Genomic DNA, 23,178 nt, shown 5'->3' with positions numbered 1-23,178 from the left:
CAAAATAATATTTCTTTCTTATTCTTTTTGTCAAACAAAGATTACAATATATAGGAAAATAAAGACATAAAAATAGAAAAAAGATAACCAATAATGAAACATGATTTGACTACAATAAGGAAACCAAATAAAAGATAAACTTAAATAATAATAATAAATTTATTAATATAATAGGATCGTATCAAACGTCATTTACTCGCCTATTTTTCATATCATCACCCAATAACACCGAAACTAAATAATAGAAGCATGAAACAATGAACAATCCCATCATATAAAGATCAACTCTATTTCTAAACAATTCAGCACAAACTTATTGACATTAAAATCCATATTAAAATATGCCGATTTCATGGTTGGAATTTTTTTTGAAGCTATATTAAAATACGTTTTTCTTTGACGACACGGTGACACGGTAATGGGTCCTCTAGCCACTTGCAAGGATTAAGTCAATGAGCATTAAAAACAATAATAAACTGCTTTTCTTTTCCTTTTCTTTTTATTATTTGCATTTATATGATTATATTGTATTGCTATATTTACCATAATTCTTTTCTTTTTATTATTTGCATTTATATGATTATATTGTATTGCTATATTTACCATACTCAATTCCTAGAATCATGGCTCAATCTAGGATTGTAATCCTGGACATATAGATGGTTATGATGAATGAGAAGGGCGAAGATATTCATATAAGTATATCAATGTTGTAAAAATTGTTAGACAGTCTCTAGGCGGCCGACCTCCTTGTAAGGAGTACTCGGCTTGTACTCGGATATGATAAATATAACATAAAATAAATATTGGATTTTATATATATGTTAAGACTAGACGAGTGTCCGCGCGATGCAGCGGGAACTACATGCCTTAATAATCACGTAAGAGATTTTTGGGTGCTCATCGTTCAATTTAAAACCGTGGATTAAGAATTCTTATTTTAAACTCAAATTAGTAGCGAAGTACAAATGAAATCGAAATCTAACCATTGTTAATCGTTTGTTTTTGTTGGGTTATAATTTTCAACGGTTTGGTTTCAGTTTTCGATGTCAAAAAACGGCTTGGCTCACGGCTTAGTTTAAAACCATCAAAACCGGACCACAAACGACTATACGTAAGATGTTATTTTTTTAACTGAAAACAAACTATGACAATATCATACTCAAATTAAAGAGAATTAAATACTCGTTTTTATGGTGCAATTTTAAAAAAAAAATATTAACGTATGAAAAAGTTATGACCGTTTAAAAATCATGGGGGAATTTGAGTTAAAAGTGAAATTATAAATAATATATAGTTAAAAGATGAGGGATCAAAGTGGTAACTATTCTTTAAATTTCCAAATGTTGATTAAAGTTGAGGGAAATGAAAGAAACGATAAATTTAGTGTTATAATGTCTACTATGCCTCTATTTAAGGTTGTACAATGTGTTTGAAAAAATGTAATTTACTTAAAATCAAGTGTCTTAATTTGCCCATGGGTGGTGCATTATATATAGTATAGATAAGCATAATTAATGTCAAAATAAGTATAATTCATATGATAAAAAAATATAATTCAAAAAATTCATGTTTTGTTGTTATTTTTAATATTTTTACAAAACAATAAAAAATTTAAAAAATAAAAAATTAGAAAAAATAAAAAATAAATAAATTTTTTTGGCCGAGTTTACCTTGGAGGCCGAGTAACTTCAACTTTTAACTGAGTTGGACCTTGGCGAGTAATTGTGGCCGAGCTGGGAAAAGGCGGCAAGGTTGATGTCCGAGTATCTTGGAATCCGACTTTTACAACACTGAAGTATATCACAATTACCTCGATCATATGATTTTTAAAATATTGCATATCACGATTACATTTACTTCTTTTTCTAGAATGATAACTTTTTTGTATTTAGATTAACACACTTTTCGAACTTGGAAAGTCCCGATACCTACTATGGTCAGACTTTGTTATTTTAACTGGATCCACACTGACTTTAGAGTTTGACTTAAATATTCCTTCGAAAAACCATACCACCAAATGCCACTTAACACTCGTTATACCACCATAAAAACAAATGCCTCTGTCACATGACTAGAAACTATGACAAATATAACAATACAAAATAATCACATAAATGCAAATAAAGTAATAAACTATTCTAATACCTTTTTTTATTTTTAATGTTTCTCTTATTCTAAAACTTGGTAGTGTGGCTCTCGGACACCCATAACATTTCATATATTTTATACATCCTTTTATTGATCTCAGTTTATACCTTTTGTCATTTTCAATTTAAACACTTCAAAATAAATGTAGATCATCTCCACACCAAAGTAATTAATCAATAATCATAAAAAAAATAAAAAAATCAAAGTTTAGCCTTATCACAATTAACGTGTAACAGCTTAGCCGCTAACACTTATTAATACTTATTATAATCGTTACTATATAAGTGTCATGTTTCCCATGTTAAATTTGTTATATATTAAACATGCTCGTATTACTATAAACGTTTATAAGTAATTAAAAATTTTTAGACCCGCAACTATTCAACAACTTTTCAATCAACTTACCCGTCTATCATTTTTAATCAACCATCTAATAAATTAGTATTATTATTATTATTACTTAATTACGAACGATATCTACGTCAAAAAGTAGGATATCATATCATTGTTAACTCCCCACCCATCGCTGACAGATGTCAAATGCTTAATTATTCCCTAATCCAACCTTAACCTAAAAGTTAAAAAAATTAAATTTCAAATCACACCCTTATAAAATACCCAACCTGTCAAAAGCCACCCAAATATTAAACTCGTCTAACATCTTCCACACCACCTGTCAATTATCATCATCATCCTCATTCATTGTTCCTTCATCTTCCATCTCCCCAAAATCCCAATAATAACAATCAGCATCACCCACAATTATTAGGGTTTCAGTATACCCATCTTGTCATTCACGATCTAAATATTAAAACTCAAAACATTTGTTGAAAACCCATTGCCGGAGATGGAATCGCCGCCGGTGACGAAGAAAGGCGGGTCATCGGAAAGTGGAGGGTCCGAGACGGAGGATAAAGGGTCAAGTCGGACCCGGTTCGAGTATTTTGGGTGGGTTTATCATCTGGGTACCAATTCAATTGGGCGTGAGTTCTGTCATCTGAGGTTTCTCTATATTCGAGGCAAATATGTCATGATGTATAAACGTGATCCACATGAAAACCCTGGCATTGTATGTCTTATTTTATTATTATTATTATTATTATTATTATTATTATTATTCAAGTCTAGTTTTGTTTCTTTGGAATATTATTATTATTATTATTAGTGATTAGTGGGTAGTGAAGTGATTGTTTTGTTTTTCTATGTAGAAACCGATTCGGAGAGGTGTTGTTGGGAATACACTTATGGTGGAGGAGCTAGGAAGAAGGAGGGTCAATGATGGTGTAAGATCGATGGCTTATATTGTTGTTACGTTACGTGTTTTGTTACGGTTGATGTGAAATTTAACTACTTTGTTTGTTTGTTTGAATTGTCCCATTTTTTATAGGATCTTTATGTTCTAAGGTTTTATAATCGGTTGGATGAGGAAAAGAAAGGAGAAGTAAGTGATGTTTGTTGTTATTTATAGTATGGCCAAATGCAATATGTTACTACTCAAAATAGTTAAAATCATATGGGTTTGTTAAACTGATTGATGAACGTTTGTGCATTTTTATTTGATTGTTTAAGATTGCTTGTGCTACGGCTGGAGAAACACGAAAATGGATGGAAGCATTTGATCAAGCAAAACAACAGGTACATGTAATTGCGAAATCATTGGTTATCTAATTCACATATATTTCTTTTCGTTACAGTGATTTATTGTTCATTTTTTCTTGAATTATCATAATCAGGCCGAGTTTGAGCTTTCTCAAGGTTCTACCAGAAACAGATTGAGCGTGGAGGATGAGTATGCTTTCACTTTATTCTATAAATATCATATGTTAATTTATAGTACTTGTCTATTCCTAAAAAATATGATTTAGTTAATTTGTGTAGTATTTTTGACACTATATTGCATCATTACACATTTATACTTATGGTCTTATTTAACAATTTAAAAAGGATTGATCTTGAAGGACGCCGACCTAGGGTAAGGCGATACGCACATGATCTAAAGAAGTTAATAAGAATAGGACATGGTAAGATCAGTTTGGTAATTATACTAATTCTAGTTTTCTTCATACATCATCTTTTACTACAAAAGGTTTGACCTTTTAGGATATTGACCAGTCAACTTTGACTCTATTGTAGGTCCCGAGACACTTGTTAGAAGATCATTAAACTTAGGTAAACATCAAAGACCAAATGACTTCGAAGGTGATGCTGCGGATGTAGTTGAAGCACATGAGTGGCGATGTGTCCGCACAGTCAACGGTATTAACTTATATTCTCTCGTTTATTGTTTACATATTTTTAGTGCAAATTGTAATAATATAATTGATTTCAGGTGTCAGAATCTTTGAGGATGTGTCTGACCATAAGGTACTTGTATTACACATACATATTGTGTGTATATAACAAAATTTGATATAAACTAATAATTTTTTTATGTATTTTGTAAAATCTTAGCCGGTCAGAAAAACCGTACTCGTGAAGGCGGTTGGTGTTGTTGATGCAAGTCCTGATACAGTTTTTGAGGTTGTTTTGAACCTTGATCGGCTTCGGAGATACGAGTATGATGATGTTGAATTTATTTTCATTTTATTGTTTTAATAATTTATTTTTGTGTTGACTAGCATGCGAATTTTCAGGTGGGATTCGTTGACCGGTGATTTAGAAATTGTAGATTCTTTAAGTGGTCATTCGGATGTTGTGTATGGATCTTATGATCCCCGATCCTTAAGTAGGTGTGTCACTTCTTCAATTAGACACATTTTATGACACTTTTATTGATCTTGTAGTAACTAGGTTGCACAGTTTTTTTATGTAGTTTTAATACTTTAACTCGTTTCTTTTTCATACGTCATCAGTCAAAAACTGATGTGCTGTTGTTATAGGTGGCAGTCTAAGCGCGATTTCATATTTTCTAGGCAATGGTTTCGTGGACAAGATGGGACATACAGTAAGTGAATATAGGCTTGTAAACGAACTGAACGTTCAATGAATCGTTCAGTAGGAAATTTGTTTAGTTGATAAATGAATGAGCATGTACAGTTGTACACATGTCTCGTTCATTTAAATGCATTTATGTTTGTTCGTTTACATTCATTTATGTTCGTTAATTTTTGTTCATTCGTTTACATTTGTTAATATATTCATTTAATTATTTTAGGTATCTTACAACTTAGTCTATTTATAGTAACTTTTTACACCCAACACATTGTTTCAGTTACTTTGGTCATCTGTACAATTACGTTCGTGAACTATTCATTTATACTGTTAACAAACAAACAAACATAAACGAACACAAACACACTCATTTTCTTAATGATTGAACACGGACAAGAAAATCTTGTGTGTTTAATTGTTCATGCTCGATAGTTTGCTCTGTTATAGTTAAAGAACGGACACGAACATGCTCAGTTCGTGTTTGTTCTGTTCGTTACATGCTAAAGTGAATAAACGTATTTAGTTATTTATATGTTATATACGCAAGTTAAACTTACAAGATTTAAATGTATGATGCAGCAATCTTGCAGTTTCCAGCAATACACAAGAAACGACCTACAAAATCGGGATATCGGCGGATAAAAATTAACCGTAACTTATTTTATAAATTTTCTTATTTTAAATTTTATTTGAATACTTTTTTATATATCATAACAATTCTCATATTTTTGAATTACAGCATCTTCTTGGGAGATTAGGAGTCTAAGAGGTGACTCGGGATCAAATGGTGATAGATGTCTTGTTACACATATGTTAGAGATAGAATCGAGAGGTTATTTTAAATGGAAGCTTTATCAATGCTCAAAGTTTGAAAAGTCAATTCCTTTTGCCTTGTTGAATCAAGTGTCGGGTTAGTAAATACTAAAGTCTTTGTTTTCATGCCAATAAACTGAATCATCATCATCATCATCATCATCGTACTCAGTATATCCCATCAATAGCAATGCTATGGTAGGGTCTGAGGAGGGTAAGATGTAGACAGCCTTACCTCTATCCCATAGGGATATAGAGACTGCTTCCGGTGAGACCCCCGGCTCGATAGTAGTTTTGCATCAAGCCTTGGACATAAGGCACATAGCACTCAATCATCGGGACACCGGCTGATTGGTGCATGTGCCCTTGTCTTTCGGCTATCAACGCCACCACATGATGCCTGATTAACCTTCCGCCACTTTTAACGTTATTTTCATGAGATTAGTAAAATAATGTCAAAATTAGTGCAATTTTACTTTTGCCCACCTGAGGGTTCACGCATATATACATTATATGCGCGCACCGCAAGCAGGGCGTTGCCAATAAACTGAATAATAATGATAATAAAATGTTCAATTGTTTACAAATGTGTTAGGTTTAAAGGCGTACATATCAGCAAACCCTGCACTTACATGTGAATCATCGATGACACTTGTGGATACAAAAGCATCTGATGTTTCTGGATCGATTAGTGAGTTTGAGGATGCAGAAGTTGCAGATGAGTTTTATGATGCAATTGCTGCTGACACGTCTTCATCTTCAGAAGATGATGATAGTTGATGCTGAAGCTGACAACTCGGTTTGCTTGCTTTCTTTCACTTTTATCAATTAATGGAAATAATATGTATTGTAAGTTGTAATTGTAGTTTTTTAACATTATAGAGCCAGAGAGTGAAATTGAAGAATGTTTCATGGGCTATTGCCAGCCTGGCTTTAAAGGCAAAGAAAGGTAGTCAGCCTTAAAAACATTTTTTTTGGTTACATTTTGTGATTACTAATTTATATATATATATTTTTGTATAATCAGCCAAGGATGCTAACAATGAGTTAGATACAAACGTGGACCCCGTCAATCTTGATTCGAGTGAATTTTGTGGTTCGTTGCAAAAAGGGAAGAGTGAGAGTGATTCAAATTGTTGGACATCTCCAAGTGGGTCCGGGTTTAAGATTCGTGGAAAGACGTACTTGAAAGACAGTGCTAAGGTGACTTTTTGGTTGTTTTTTTTAAGGATGTAATATTTTTTCAGTTATAAATTACTTTTAATTACCTTCAGGTAGCCGGAGGGGATCCGCTTCTAAAGCTTATAGCAGTTGACTGGTTTAAGCTAGAAACTTCTAGAAGTAAAGTGGCTTTGCATCCCAAATCCATTGTTCAGGTACTTTATTCATCATTTTTTTAGTTATTATTAATATTAAACAGCAACAGTTTATGTCTTTTATTGTGTGTGTTACAGTCGGAAGCTGGGAAAAAACTTCCGTTCATCCTTGTTGTGAATCTTCAGGTATGCAAATTGACCTCCTTAACCCTAACCCATTTAAATCTTGATTAATGCTTCTTGGGGTCATTGTAATTTTACACTATTACCCTTTTTCTAGGTTCCGGCTAAACCAAACTACAGCCTAGTTCTATATTATGCTGCGGACAGGCCTGTAAATAAAAACTCATTGCTGGGCAAATTTATTGATGGGAATGATGCGTTTCGTGATGCAAGGTTTAAACTGATTCCGAGCATTGTACAGGTATGTTTATATCCAATATTTTGATGTCATTATTTTTCTAGTGTAAATTACACTTTTGTTCTTTGGTTTATTATACCAATTGTTAGAAATCGTTCTTAAACTAAGGAAATAACACAAACATCCTTTATGTTTTAAAAAGTTTGCACATTTTGTCCTTTCCACCAACGGACATTAGTTCTTTTAGTAAAACACCGTCACGTGCCTTGCACATGAGGGGTAATTTGGTCATTTAACCCTTTGCCTCATTTTATGTTGGACTCTAAATGTATAGCATATATCACTTTTTTCTTAGATTTCTAAAATTGGACTTTGAAAGACCAAACTATCCTCATGTGCAAGGTAATGACTAGGTTTAACTGAAAATTCAATGCTCATTAGTGAAAAGTATGAAACATGCAAAATTTTTAAAAACATAATGGATGTTTTGTGTTATTTACTTAGTTCAAGGATGATTTCTGAATGGTATAAACTTAAAGGACGAAAACTGTAATTATTTATTATTATTTTCTTTAAAATAAAAGAAATTTGGATTCATGTTATTACGATATTGAGTAGCAAAATGGCAAACAGGGGTATTGGATGGTGAAACGTGCGGTCGGTACAAAAGCTTGCTTATTGGGGAAAGCTGTAACTTGCCACTATTTAAGACAAGATAACTTTTTGGAGGTATATACTATCTATTTTTATAACTCTTATATTAAATTGAATATTTTCTACATTTTTCAAAACTATTTATTTTGCAGATTGATGTTGATATCGGGTCTTCATCTGTTGCAAGGAGTATTATTGGTCTGGTTCTTGGATATGTAACAAGCCTCGTAGTTGATCTTGCCATCTTAATCGAGGTATATTCTTGTATATGTTAATTTTGGTTTGTTTCATTGGATAATTTTGTTATTTTATGAATTATAGGGAAAGGAAGAAAAAGAACTACCCGAGTATATTCTTGGAACCGTTAGGTTAAACAGAGTGAGGCTTGATACTGCGGTTGATCTTGAAAATTAATGGTAAAAATATGGTAGTTATGATGCGACTCTCGGTGTATATGATGATTGTATCGGCTACGTTGAGCTCCCAATATGCAGGATAATACCTTGAACCGACATGAACCGCAACTATCGGTCATATCTTGTGTAATTGTGTGCATATGTTTTGGAATCTTGAGAAACAATGGCCACTTCCATGCTATTATTGGGCGTTAAAACTGTGTGATAACTTGAGACTTTGAGTTGCATTTATAAATAAACCAGAATTTAAAATCATTTTGCTTTTCTTTTTTGTATCCTATACAGCCTGTTCTAGCTTGCAACAACGGTCCAAAACGCATTAAAATGATTTATACAAAAAAATTTTTAAAAAGTTACTTTAGACATACCAGCTGTGACAGTAGCATACTGTAATGTACTATATGTATATTTAATGTTAAACTCAATTACGTAACCATTAGCTTGGTCTGGTGGCAAATAAGTATGACTTCCAACCCAAAGGTTATGAGTTCTAGCCTCAACTGAGACATGTTTAATCATATATTTATACAAAAAAATTTTACATGACCCAAACTATAACAAAGTAAGCCAACTTAAAAAGTAAATTTTTAAACCAAACAAAATAAATACTCCTTTTACTTAAGGCTCGAAAAAAATTTCGTCTTCGGCCCAAAACTCTTTTTGCTTTCTCGGGGCCGGCCCTGCGTCAAACATCGAATCGCCGGCATCATTGTTCTTGTGACTCCCCCCCCCCCGGCGTTGTCTCCTGTCACACAAAAACACACAAGCAACTATCTCTTCTCTCGTTGTAGAATTGCCTACCCATGAGGGTGGTGGGGGTGTTACCGGCGTGTCACTATGTGCCTTGAATCCCCTAAAACCAAAGATGAAGAAATGACACCGGGTACCAGTACCAAACCGGATACCTTCGATATCAATTCGGTATTGGTATTTTACCGATTTTTGTCTTCGTAACTAGCACTCACTTTTGGTGATTTTCAATATCGGTACCGAGCTCTCATCCCTACCTAAAACGAAACCGTTAGTATGAAAACTAATTTCGATTTAATTAATTAAAAAAACCTAGTTGTTTGATTTAGTTTAGTGTAATCTCACTTTAAAAAACACAGCCCAGCCCAGCCCAGCCCAGCCCAGCCCAGCAAGTAAAGTCTCTTGTTTCCCGCCATGTCCTTCCCGCCAAAAAACAGCTAAAGAAATAAGGCGGGAGGATAGATAGCATTAGCAGCTGCAAAGGCAACAACCACACCTCGCCGCACACACTCCACTCCATTTCTTTCTGCATCTACACACACACAGAGAATGTCTGGTTGGGATGAAGGCGCCGTACACTACAGCGACCAGGCACAGTTCCCTCCACGTGGCGGCGGCGAGCAGGAGCAGGCGGCGACGCGCCACACCGTCCTCCGGAAGTTGAAGGAGTTCATCCGTAACTTCGCCCGGCCCAACGAGCCCAACGTCTTCCCCTACAGAGAGAGCCTCATTCAAAACCCTAAGTTCCTCCAGGTCAATATCACAGATCTCCTCACCTATGACAACGACCACGATCTCAGAGATCTGCTGCGCAAGAACCCCTCAGATTACCTCCCTCTGGTACATATGTTATTATTATTATTTGGTTACTCGTTCAATATATTATTGGTCTGATATTAATTAAACTTCTTTATGATGCTGTTTTGTTAGTTTGAAACTGCTGCAGCAGAGGTTAATGCCAATTTGAAGTCTAGAGTCACCGGAGAAACCGGTGAAATGGAAGAACCACAAACAGGAGAGGTTCAGATTTTGCTCAAATCAGACGAGGATCCTGTATCAGTGAGATCCCTTGGGGTTAGTACTTTACTTTTTTTTATTAAACTTTTTATTTTTTGTTATTGTTGTGACCCTGATTATTATAAATGGTCAAATGATAGGCTCAATATATCTCCAAACTGGTTAAGATTTCTGGAATTACAATTGCTGCATCTAGAACAAAGGCTAAGGCAACTTATGTGCATTTGGTCTGTAAGAATTGCAAGAATATGAAGGTGGTTCCGTGTCGCCCTGGTCTAGGTGGAGCCATAGTTCCAAGATCATGTGACCATGTAGCACAAGTAATTACATCTGCTTAGCTATTGTTTTTTATTTGCATTCGAATCTGTTTTCATATTAAATGCAATTCGTTTTAATTTCACAGATGGGTGAAACACCATGCCCCATTGATCCATGGATTGTGGTTCCAGATAGAAGCAAGTATGTTGATCAGCAGACATTGAAGCTTCAAGAGAACCCTGAGGTAACAATATTATTGATTTATTGATAATTTCAACATTTTGCATAAATTCAACATTTTGTGTTTTTTTTTTAAATGAAGGATGTCCCGACTGGTGAGCTACCAAGAAACATGCTTCTATCAGTAGACCGACACCTTGTGCAAACAATTGTACCTGGTACAAGGTTAACTATAATGGGAATTTACAGTATTTTCCAAGCGGCTAAATCGTCTACAAAGTAATACTCTTTATGCCTTTATATTCAACACTAACATATAACTTATTATGTTATAAAACTTAACAAATTGGCGTTTTTCTAGTCACAAAGGAGCAGTTGCAGTTCGACAACCATATATTAGAGTAGTAGGAATTGAGGAAACGAATGAAACGACTCGTGGTGGCCCTGCTTGTTTTACTGTGGAAGAGGTAATTAGTATATATTATAACAAAATTTTAACACCACACATGTAACCTTTTGTTATTAATTATGTTTTCAGATTGAAGAATTTAAAAAGTTTGCATCAGAAGGTAATGTTTATGAAAACATATGCTCTAAGATTGCACCATCCATATTTGGCCATGATAATGTGAAAAAGGCGGTTGCTTGTCTTCTATTTGGAGGATCAAGGAAGGTACATGGTCAACTAGTCAACTTTATTTGTTAAATTTTGTTGTTTATATATTCAGCTATTTATAGCTCACTTCCTATGTTTATGCAGACTTTGCCTGATGGTGTAAAACTAAGGGGTGATATTAATGTTTTGCTTTTGGGTGACCCATCTACTGCAAAATCACAGGTCAGTTAAACCTATTATTTGTTTTTTAATTGATTTGACTAAAAGTTTAAAGTACTAAATTTAGTTGATGTTTTGTGTATAGTTTCTTAAATTTGTGGAGAAGACGGCTCCTGTAGCTGTATATACTTCTGGAAAAGGTTCATCTGCTGCTGGGCTTACTGCTTCTGTCATTCGTGATAATAGCACTGTAAGTTTTTGTTATTACTTATTAGTGTTATTAATTATTTATTTAATATGAAATTGTGTATGATGATTCAGCGTGAGTTTTATCTCGAAGGAGGAGCCATGGTGTTGGCTGATGGTGGTGTTGTCTGCATAGATGAGTTTGACAAAATGAGGCCCGAGGACAGGTTTGGTTAAACACATAAGATACTGTATTGTTGTCTGTCTTTGTTATTTTTATTAAAGTTCTAACAATTTAAAAAAAATATGTGTTATTAGGGTTGCTATACATGAAGCAATGGAACAACAAACAATATCAATTGCTAAAGCAGGAATAACAACCGTTCTCAATTCTAGAACCTCTGTTCTTGCAGCTGCAAATCCTCCATCAGGGCGTTATGATGATCTTAAGGTACATAAAAGAGCCACAAATAACATAGTAATTTCATTTAAATTATTTTACAACCAACTGACAGCGTCTCTATATTGCAGACTGCACAAGATAACATTGATTTACAGACTACAATTCTTTCAAGATTTGACTTAATCTTCATCGTGAAAGATGTTAGAATGTTCAGTCAAGACAAGGTTGGTTATTCAATTTCTTGAAATTCAAATTTGGATCATAAACTTATAACCAGAAATAATTTACATTTGTTATGCAGATTATTGCTAGTCATATCATTAAAGTCCATTCATCTGCAAGTGCAAGCAATGATCCTAAAGATCCCAAAGAAGATAACTGGCTTAAAAAGTGAGTATTTTGAAGTTAGATTGGTCTATGCATAAATGGTAAAGTCGTAATTCGACTAATCTTTTTGTTGCAGGTATATTCAGTATTGTCGGGACACAATTAAGCCTCGGTTATCAGATTCTGCAGCCACGTCCTTGCAGGAAAATTATGTTAAAATTAGACAGGTATGTGTCATGATGAATATTATTTGTTTAGTTATTGTTCAATAGTTGTATTAATCAAATTTTGTTTATTACTATTTGTTAAATATGTAGGATATGAGGCGTCAGGCAAATGAGACTGGGGAATCAACTGCTGTACCAATAACTGTAAGACAGTTGGAAGCTATAGTAAGGCTGAGTGAGTCACTTGCAAAGATGAGACTGTAAGTTGCTGAATAAGCATTGTTTATTCATCATAAACTTTTAAATTAGTATTTTAATTTATTAACTTTTTTTAAAAAAAATCTTTGTATAATTTAGGTCAAATGTTGCAAATAATCACGATGTTGATGAGGCTATTAGGCTTTTCAACAATTCAACAATGGATGCTGCAAAATCTGGATTGAACCAACATATCAATCTTACTCCCGAAATGGCAAATGAAATAAAGGTCGGTTCTCTTTTAAATTTGTTTTTCTTTAAAATGTTTTGTTTATAATATTAATGGGTGTGCAGCAAGCGGAAAGTCAAATAAAGAGAAGGATGGGAATAGGAAGCCATTTATCAGAAAGAAGACTGATTGATGATCTCACTAGAATGGGTCTCAATGAATCAATTGTGAGATTCTAATTCCATGTCATTTATGATTGTATATTTATTTTCCTTTTGTTTTCTTTAATAAATAATAGCTTATGATGTTTTATTTTGTTTTAACAGATTAGGAGAGCATTGATAATAATGCATCAGAGGGATGAAGTCGAGTACAAGAGAGAAAGACGTGTCATTGTTAGGAAAGCTTAAAAATTTGTTATCATTATAATTAACTTGGCTTAAAGTGTAGACTGTAAAACTTGGAATTTGGGTGATGAAGCTACAACATGAAAAGATTATGAAACCTTGAATAGCCAAGGATGTGTAATGTCATTTGTTGAATCTTGACTGTACTTTTCACTTTGTCTTGAGTTTATCCAACCTAAAGCTTGGGTGGTTTGATGGTTCTAAATTTGTTTATTGCTTTTCGTCAATTGTTAAGATTGAATATTTGTTCCGTGTTTTTAGAATATATGATACAGAGACAAATGATTATATTTAACATGTATAGCATATTTAAAATTTTTAGTGTCATCAAACTAATAATAACTATAATAGTGCATTTTATGTTCATATACATGTATTAACAATATTTTTACTTTAGAATGCATTAAAACCAATCCTTTGCATCTATAGAAGAAGCGCTAAATTGCTTTCTGACTTTTTTTCATTTAATTGTTTACTTTTAAAGTAGCAAAGAAAAGGATCTATAATTTGATGTATATTTTTACCAAACTTGTGAATGCCAGTGTTGTCTTGTATAATACAAGATCTATGTAAAAACAGATGTGTTTTCTCAAAAAAATCTGATTTGAAAAGCAGTAGTGTTAGGATATTTTGCTCTCACCTGCTGGCACTTACCAATTATAGCCTTGACTTTGTTATTTCTGGGGGTGGCTGTTTGATTACTTTCCATTCCTCTGTTACAGTATATGAACCCATCAAGAGAGATACTAAGAATAATAATGGCACATCAACATTAGTATATGATGGTCTGTTTTTAGTTGGCCAATGTTTGGGACTTGGTATAATTGTGAGTATATGATAGCACATCAACTTGTTCAACTTCAATGATGTTTTGAGTATATGATACTTGCATATCAGCAGTTTTTAAACTCTTAACAAGAAAACAAGCCACACATAGTAAAAGCAGAATCTTACAAAGAAAAAAAAGAAGCAAGAGCATGTCTTATTATTTGATCAAACAATTGGCAAATGGCAACTGTGATCTTCACCAACCTTCTTAGCCAAGATCCTCAACTTGGATCCACTTATGGTGGGCAAAGCGGAACCTCTCCTGTGAACCTTGATGACTTGTCCCTGTCTGGCTAAACTGTAGCCTTGACACTATTCATAGAACATATCATAAACACTCCCAATTTAGGGAAAAAAAAAATCTTTTTGAGACTTTTAACTATATAAAGAAACCACAACCGAGCAAACAATAGAGTCTTCAAGTATTTTATTCAAAAATGGTTAAATCTAAACAGCAATAGGCATTTATTCAAAAGCCAAACAAATTTTGTTTGAAATGAGCTCAAGTTGAATGGTTATATCAAAGTGACATGCCCAGGCAGGAATAGGTCTAAGTTTCACTCTTGTATTGAGAATAAAAATTTTATTCAAAACTCACAAGCATTTTCTCTGTTTAAATGCAAGTTTAAGAAGACAGAGATTATGTATCAAATATCAATCACTAACAAAATGCAACTTCCATTGTTGACGCCTAATGACCATCCGAAGTGGATCATCATCCTCTATCTACGTGATCGTCTAACTATATAAGCAGGGGTGGATCTAAAACAATGAAGTCGATTTTTTTCCCGTGGTGCGAATCCTAACAGACTGCAGTCTTATACATAACTTGGTTCTTCAGAGCTTCATAAGGAAATTGTCCAAACAAGTTGAGAATGTGAGAAAAACACAAACTGAACAAAATATGAAGAAAGTTAAGATTTTTTTTTATTTTAGAACGGTTAACATACTCCACTAATCCTTGCTATTCCTAAAATTTCAAAGTCATTCACTGAAAGTTGAAACATTAATCAAAAACATCCACTGAAAGTTGATAAAATCTCAAAACCAACCATCTTAACAGCCAATGAAGATATCAAGACCAATAACATATCTCAAATTACAAAAAAGATAAATAATTAAATGGTTTCTCAAGCCGTTATAACTTATAAAGTCCAGATATAGAACTGGCCGCCACTCGTGGCCCCCGCAAGCATCCCAGGATTGTACGGATGAGCATCAAAACGACACGGGATTGCAGTCATGTGAGGGCTCTCAAGGGTAGTCACAATTCGCTTCTCCTCTGTAGATATTACATCAACTCCTCTCTCCATATTTCCCACAAAGAGATATGAATCATCCCACCCCCATACACCTCTGCTTTCCATATAACAAACAGCTTATTATCAACCCAAATATAAACTAAACTCAAATATATATTTAAAAAAACAAAAAACTTACTTGAATGAAGAAAGCCATCTCCCTGTCTGATTATTATGATTTATCATAAATTCATCCTCATAATTCGGCCCACTTAACACTCCAATCTTATCATCAAAACTAGATAAAAACATAACAACATATTAGAATCATAATTATAAAAATAAAAAAAAATGATGTAACATACCTTGTTGTAGCAAGACGGTCTCCTGAAGGTGAAAAATAAGCCGAATGTACAGCGCGTTGACGAGTGATCTCTTTAAGAGCTTTTGGCTTACTTTTACCAAGTTTTCTCAAATCCCAAACGCAAGCCGTTCCACCTGAAGAACTTGTGGCCATCATATTTGTATTTTCTGGATTAAAATCTATGGTGTTGATCCTGGAATCATGTAAATCCCATGAAAATGATGACATGGCAGACCTCTGATCCCAAATACGAACTACCCCGTAACCCTCACCTAAATATAAACTGTTCACATCATCATGTTTTTGAGACATTGAGAAAATCGCATCTTCACTAGAATATACTAAATCAAATGTCTGTTTTTCGACATCTAGTGATCTTACTAGACCTCCATAACAGCTTGTAATTATCTGCACCAAATACATAACCAAGAATTCAAGACCACATATTAACAGGGCCGTCTTTGAGGCATGGCAGGGTAGTCGACGGCCACAAGCCCGACACCCTGCTAGGCCCGAATTTTTTTTTTTTCAAATAAAATTTATGTATTTTTATCAAAAACATGTGTATAATCAATGTTTCAACACAATTACATAACCACTAGTTTGGTCTAATGGTAAAAGGGTATGACATCTAACCAAAAGGGTGTGGGTTCTAATCTTATTTGAGACAATTTTAAACTTATTTCTATACAAAAGTTTTTTACACAACTTAAATCATAATCAAATACGCCCATTTATATTTAAATTGTTTAAACCCAACAAAATGTTTCATTTACTTAAGGCCCAAAAAAAGTTCGCCTTGGCCCAAATTTTTTTCATCTTTTCGGAGCCGGCCCTGCATATTAAGAATTATAAAAGGTCAAGATAAAAACTTGTACCTTGTTTAACGAAAACGGTTGGATCAAAATGGCAGAAACAGGGGACGGATGCGGATGATACATATAAATCCCATCTCCATGTTCCGAATCAACATTCCAAAACCCTAAATCCCCAAACTTGTTTCCCACAACCACCATCCTCAAATCCGGTGATGGAAAAAACTTAACACTCAATATATCCTATTGGCACAACCCGCGCAACATTTTCATTTAGCAACTCCATCGAATCCAAATCAATCGAACCCCTAACCCTAACTATCCTATCCCCATCACCGGACCCTTTACAAACACTCAAAATCTTACTCACAAGGGGTTCATCAGACTCCGCACAAATATTCGCATCAGGCATACTAATGAGCGGATTGGTTCGGTATGATTTGCGATTTAAGGGTTTTTGATTTGTTAGATGGTTCGGTGAGATCGGGCGCTTTTCCTTGAGTTCTTAGAGATCTACGGATTACGATCGGGGTTTCGAGCCTCGCTTTCTTCTTCGGACTAACTTTGTAAGACTTGGTTTCTGATCTGCTGTTCATATTTATTGCACCAAAATAACATTGGGTTCATTAATTGACCAAATGCATAACGTGTTTCAATTTGTGAAATACACAATAACATATTAATATTACAATAATACCTGTGGCGTTTGGCAGAGGAGGATAGATCAGCAAGCTTTGATTTGATTTTGAGTGACGCAAGCAGTTCATCGTTGCGTCTGATGTTTTCGAGCCGTTTACGCTCGTACTCAGTCGCCATTTCTAGACACAGAGAAAACGTTAGAGACAGAGAGAGAGAGAGAGAGAGGCGGGAAAAGTAATAGAGACGGGCCGTGAAGGTGTGGGTTTTTATTGGCTGATTTTGGCGGCAGATTTGTTGTTTTTCAGCTCGGTTGCAAAAGTTGTTAAATATATTGTGTCTGATAGGTTATTAACTTCCCTTGTAAAAGATAAGTTTACATTAACAAACACCGGTTATAATGCAATATTACACCAATCTTTTCATTTTGATCGTACAAATGTTATTGCTTGTAAGTTTGTTTATAGGATCAAAAGAGCTAATACATAAAATCTGGCTAGTTTTCAATGGTTTTTATCAAACTGAGGCCAACAATTACATAGACACATTTAACTTGGTTTTCAAACTGACTACTATTAGGTTGGTCTTTTCGGTAGTTGTTCTGGGGTTGGGCTATTCGGCAAGTTGACGTTAACAACGCGTTTCTTAACGGCTATTTATTTGTGACTATGTACATAACACAGCCTTATAACTTCGTTGACTCAACTTGCACACATCATGTAAGCTTGCTGGGAAAGGCCCACATTGGTCTTAAGCAAGCCTCAAGAGCTTGGTTTTGTTATGAATCTTATGGGCCCATGCCATCAGCCCATACAAGCAACTATATCAAATGGCCCACACAAATTAAACGCTTCAAGTTATATGCAAAGTTGCAAAGGAGTGTAGAGGTTATGAATGAACTTATGGTGAATTGGTTCTAGTCTTCCATTGGTTCTAGTCTCCCATCTCCTTCTCTCTGTTTTTTCATCTTCTTTTTATTGGATCTTTGCTTATTGTAATTTTCTATTTGCAATTGAATGATTAGTCGATTTGAGTGTTATCAATTGAGTTATTTAGTTAACTACACTATACATTGAGAAGTATTACACTTTAGGTTTTCTAAGTTATATATAAGGGGGTGGTTCCATTTGCATCACCCACCACCATACCCAATGGTGGTGTGTCATGTCACAAAGTCCAAATTCATCACATATGATGGAATTTGGTAGGGGTGGTGATGTGGTGTGATAGATTTTTTTTTTAATAAATACTAAAATCAATAAAAATAAAACAAAATTACATTAAATAAAAAATAAAACAAGATTAAACAAACGTTACAAAGACAACTAAATTAAAAAAAACCGACCAAAAAAAAAAACCTACGGCCCTTCCCAACCCCACTTGTCGCATATCTCGCGTTTGCGTTGAAGTATGATCGATTTAAAGGGTTCGTCAAGATGTTCGTGCGGTTGTAGGAGGAATGTTAGATCGACGTTTTTTTGGTTTTCATTCAAATAGTTGATATACGTCTCCTCACGTTTCATTTTTAAAATATGAGCATGTTTCTTTCGCTCCTTCGTCTTCGGCCATTTCCGCCAACTTAGCCGACTTGTATTCGGCGAAGTTTTCGGCCACCGCTTCCTTTCCACTTGGCAATCATTTGATTCTTGTTTCGTACGGTTGCGCCGGGAAGTTTCGAGAATTGTTCATTAATACGTCTCAATAACAATTTTTTTTGTTGGTTTGAGTATTTTTTTGATTCGGAGCAATGTAAATAAGCCTTGATCAAGGGGATCTCCTCATCGGGCAACCAACGCCTAACACTTTTTTGATGCGTCTCCTCCTCTGCGGGTTCATCTTCATCCAAAGTTTCCACTTCGTGACGAAAAGCACTTGCAAATTGATGTATAACATTGTTATCGTCTAGGGGATCGACGGACATTTGAGTCGGTTGAGATTGAAGCATTTGAAAAGCATTAGTTGGATAATTTTGGGTAGAAAACGGTTGAATAGTTTTGGTACGATTGAAAAGACTGGTTTTGGGACGGTTGATAATAACGTTGTTGTTGGGAAGATTGTTGTTGGTTTTGAGACGGTTGAAAATATTGTGGATAATAAGGTTCTTGTTGGGAAGATTGTTGTTGGAATGGTTGGGTTGTGTCGGGTTCGTCTTGTAATCGAAATCTCGTCAGTTCGCCTAGATTTTGTCGAACCTTTGAAGATATGTTTGAGTTATTTATATAGGTAAAATATTTTTTTATTTTATTTAAAACACCCTCCCTCCAACTCCAACGACTCCATTTCAGCGGCTCTTTTTCTCGGAATTCCCCCCACCGCATGATGGCCATCACGCACAAACCCCCATCACGCTAGATGGGGCACCAACGACGGTGTGCTTGAGGCCATCACGCGTGATGGCACTCCACCCCGCTCCACCTAATTCTCATGACATATGCCTTTACTGAGACCATTTACATTTATTGCCGACCTTATGCTTAGATTAGTGGACTAACATATGAAAAATAATTATTAATTCTTTAAAAATGTGCCCGGTCGTCCCACCGCCCAAAAAATTTTATTTTATGTTTTAATAAAAGTGGTTGACACATGGCATGAAACCATGAGTTATTGAATTAAAATTCTTTTTTTAAAAAAAACTATTAGTTTTAAATATAACTACAATTTTCACCTCCGCGTTGCGGTGGAGTGTGAAACCATAACTGAAGACGTCCAAACGTTACCATGAAATATGTTGTTATCACCTCTACCACCACACAACCACCGTAGCCACAATTACTACACCGTTCTAACTCAAAACAGTTTAGACTGTTTCGGGCCTTTCGGCAAACTGCCATTCGCAATACTTGTTACTATATATGGTGATGGCGTATAGAGTAATTATATGAAAATTGGCTCAGATAACATAATCGCCTGTAAAAATGATTAACTGATAATATGGGGTTGCAAACAGAAAATACAACCAAATGAGAAAATTAAACAAACATCATTTGATGTCAAACACTTGATTGCAGTACAAACTTTCAACAATGAACTTGGAATCCAATTACAAAAGATAATCCAACAAAACAGACTTAGCAAATCATTAAGAAAAAGTAATCACACCATATTTGATAAATTGAAACCAATACGAACCACATTTACATCCAAAAACCAAAAAGGCACCACAGTTGACAATTCAAAAAAGTAAATTTGATAGTCTTTAACTTTTAAAGTTATGAACTCTGACTTTCAATTTGATTTTTCTTTTCTTTTTTTTTTTTTTGGGTTGACTAAATAAACCTTAAATTACATATTCCCCAAAACTTTTGAAAGTACCCAAACTACCTCAACATTAGCAAAGTTACATGTTTGTAGCATCTGCAATCACATATTTACTTCATACCCGAACTTTTGAGAGATAAATAACTAAAAATCATGACTGTACATCTAGTGTAGATCTGCATCTTCCGTCAAAACCAGCCCAAAAGGAATGAAACTACTGCAAATTCCATTTGTAACTTCAATATATTTCAAAATGGACTTCAAGTGCTGCACTTTCGACCAAAACAATTGCAAGAATCGACTTTAGGTTGTCCTTTAGTTCGAAATGTAATTTAAATTCCAATTGGTCTATAGAGTTATTTTAATTGTAATGTTGACCAATAGTATTAATAAACTATGTGATATGTCCTCAATCCCACCTCCATCATAGACCCACGTTTCATTTAGCTTGCATGCATGTTTTGTTAATTGCATTTAGTTTAGTAGTTGTTTATTATGCATGTAGTGGGTAGTTAATTACAATTCCACTATGCCATGTTTTCCTTTTATTGTTGCATTGTAAGCCTATATAAGGCCTCTTTGTTTTATTAAATGTAAGCAGAATATTAAGAAGAAAAATGTCTAATTCTCTATCTTATTTCTTTGGAGTCTAACCCGCTCAAAGGGTCTATCACTTGGGAGATTAGCCATCTTGAATTGGCCTCTATCACTATGCATGATTTGTTAACCGGAAAGCAACTTTGACCCGTAACAAACTATGCACACATTTGATCAATAACAACAAACTATGCACACTTATGACATGGTAACAACACTTTAACCAATTTGCAAACTTTGACCCGTTTGTACACTTGAACCGAAAGTTACTTGATTCCAAACTGTCATGATTTGCTAAAACAACTAAACCAACAAAATAAAATTACATGACCACAATGAAAAACGGATTTACATAAACATAACCAAAAGTGCTAAGATCTCCATTCCAAATCATCTTTGCTATCCAAACCTGTAAATAGAAGACATAGTTGTTTTGCATGATGTAAAACTATGAGAGAGTTCCGTGTGACGGTATTAGGCCCGCATTGGCTGCTTTACAGTCTGGCATGCACCAACAAAACATACACCCACTCTGTCATAGCCAAGTTGAAACGCCTCCACTTTATCCAGTAACCACCTTGTATGGTAATGTGGTCCTACTAAACCGTAACCAAAGCCCAAAGCTTAGATCTAGTATTAAGACCCAACTAAAAATAAGTTGGTAGGTCAATACTTCTTGAAAGAACTCCTGTAATGCTCCATCCTGTAAAAATAAGAATTTCAGTTGGCTAAACAAATTAAAACATGTATTATTGTGCTACAGCATGCAGTTTGACTTGTGCGAAGTCAAACTGTCAAAATTTATTTTTGTTCAATTTGCTATAATTCTCAGAGCTTGTGACATGAAATTGCCTAATACCATAAATAACCTTCGTAAGTAAACGACCAGTTTGAAAAGAAACCTAAATCTGAAGCTGACCCGTTAACAGCATATTAAAAACATGTAAATCAATTTACTCAGTAAAAGATCAGATAATTGTTGACATAATATAAATATATAATACTTGGTCATAGTTTACAACCTGATAACTAATAAACAAAACTGTTTCTTTAGAAAAAAAGTGTTTCGTGACCATTCTGTACTAAAGATATGCCCGTTTTTTGACGGGTTACCCAACCTGATTGGAAACCATCCATTTTGGTTGTATTTAATCTTGACACCATCGTTACAAATATATTAATTCAAAATGTAAATGCTAAACAAAATAAATAAAAGCATTTTTTTTGCTATAACCTGCAGTTTGTGAGAAGTTTGTATATAACACCAACTAAAGTTGAAACTTTTGACTAAAATTTTGAAATAATAATTGGCCACACTTTGCACATTTGGGTTCTAAAGTGACCAAGTAAATAGGTATTTCAGTTAAAGAATTCATCAATAGATATTTGTTCTGCCTAATGGAATGAACATTTTTGTGTATAACATAAATCTTTTTAAAACCCAAGTGCCCAATAGATGTTAGCAGCCCAGTTTACAACCCACATACCAGACTAGTCCGACAAGTTTAAACCAAAACCCGAAAAAGCAAAACCTGAACTATTACGTAACCCACATTGTTAAAAAAAAGGGTTAAACGGTTATGCATTAAAGTTTTCGATATGATTATGGTTTCTACAATTTTAAAAATGCTGAATTTAGTTAACCAAATAAACCAATTAAGAGTTTCGGTTAACCATTTCGAGAGTTGGGTTGTAACTTTATCGAAAAAAAACAAACTTTGCGATTGAATTCGATTATTCAACTTGATACATATTAAACCGGAAATTGAGTTGAACTGAAAGCATTTCAAACCTTAATATTGAAAAGCACGTGGAAACAAAAATTCTTTCATTTGTTGCCTTGCGATTTCAGGGTCATTATGTTGGTTTGTTGTCTTGCACTTTGGTGGTTCGATGA

At 34.3% G+C, this 23,178-nt stretch overlaps 1 protein-coding gene and 1 pseudogene across 2 annotated transcripts; both read left to right on the top strand.

Annotated features, from left to right (window-relative positions):
* The first annotated feature begins 2,859 nt into the window (after positions 1-2,859).
* LOC143598389 (protein ENHANCED DISEASE RESISTANCE 2-like) lies at positions 2,860-8,897 on the top strand (annotated as a pseudogene). Its single transcript, XR_013147103.1, has 22 exons — positions 2,860-3,220; positions 3,360-3,434; positions 3,539-3,592; positions 3,721-3,786; positions 3,885-3,940; positions 4,096-4,172; positions 4,285-4,407; positions 4,481-4,515; positions 4,603-4,706; positions 4,785-4,880; positions 5,031-5,095; positions 5,662-5,733; positions 5,822-5,992; positions 6,491-6,694; positions 6,778-6,844; positions 6,923-7,098; positions 7,170-7,271; positions 7,350-7,397; positions 7,492-7,635; positions 8,206-8,301; positions 8,379-8,480; positions 8,548-8,897. The product of XR_013147103.1 is annotated as a protein ENHANCED DISEASE RESISTANCE 2-like (transcript).
* A 1,044-nt stretch (positions 8,898-9,941) lies between these two features.
* LOC143598388 (DNA replication licensing factor MCM5-like) lies at positions 9,942-13,777 on the top strand. Its single transcript, XM_077076615.1, has 18 exons — positions 9,942-10,232; positions 10,323-10,466; positions 10,550-10,729; positions 10,813-10,911; positions 10,990-11,126; positions 11,209-11,314; positions 11,386-11,520; positions 11,608-11,685; positions 11,768-11,872; positions 11,944-12,035; positions 12,127-12,259; positions 12,340-12,435; positions 12,513-12,601; positions 12,675-12,765; positions 12,856-12,965; positions 13,063-13,192; positions 13,258-13,359; positions 13,459-13,777. The coding sequence occupies exons 1-18, from the start codon at positions 9,942-9,944 to the stop codon at positions 13,540-13,542; spliced, it is 2,202 nt and encodes a 733-aa protein (XP_076932730.1). The 3' UTR covers positions 13,543-13,777.
* The last annotated feature ends 9,401 nt before the right edge of the window (positions 13,778-23,178 follow it).

Source organism: Bidens hawaiensis, unplaced genomic scaffold (genome assembly GCF_021521415.1).
Source record: "Bidens hawaiensis isolate Kalapana, Puna unplaced genomic scaffold, B.hawaiensis_p1.1 tig00050016_1, whole genome shotgun sequence".
Classification (NCBI taxonomy): Eukaryota; Viridiplantae; Streptophyta; class Magnoliopsida; order Asterales; family Asteraceae; genus Bidens; species Bidens hawaiensis.
The sequence above is the reverse complement of the archived record's forward strand: the minus strand, read 5'-3'. Positions and strand labels throughout refer to the sequence as shown.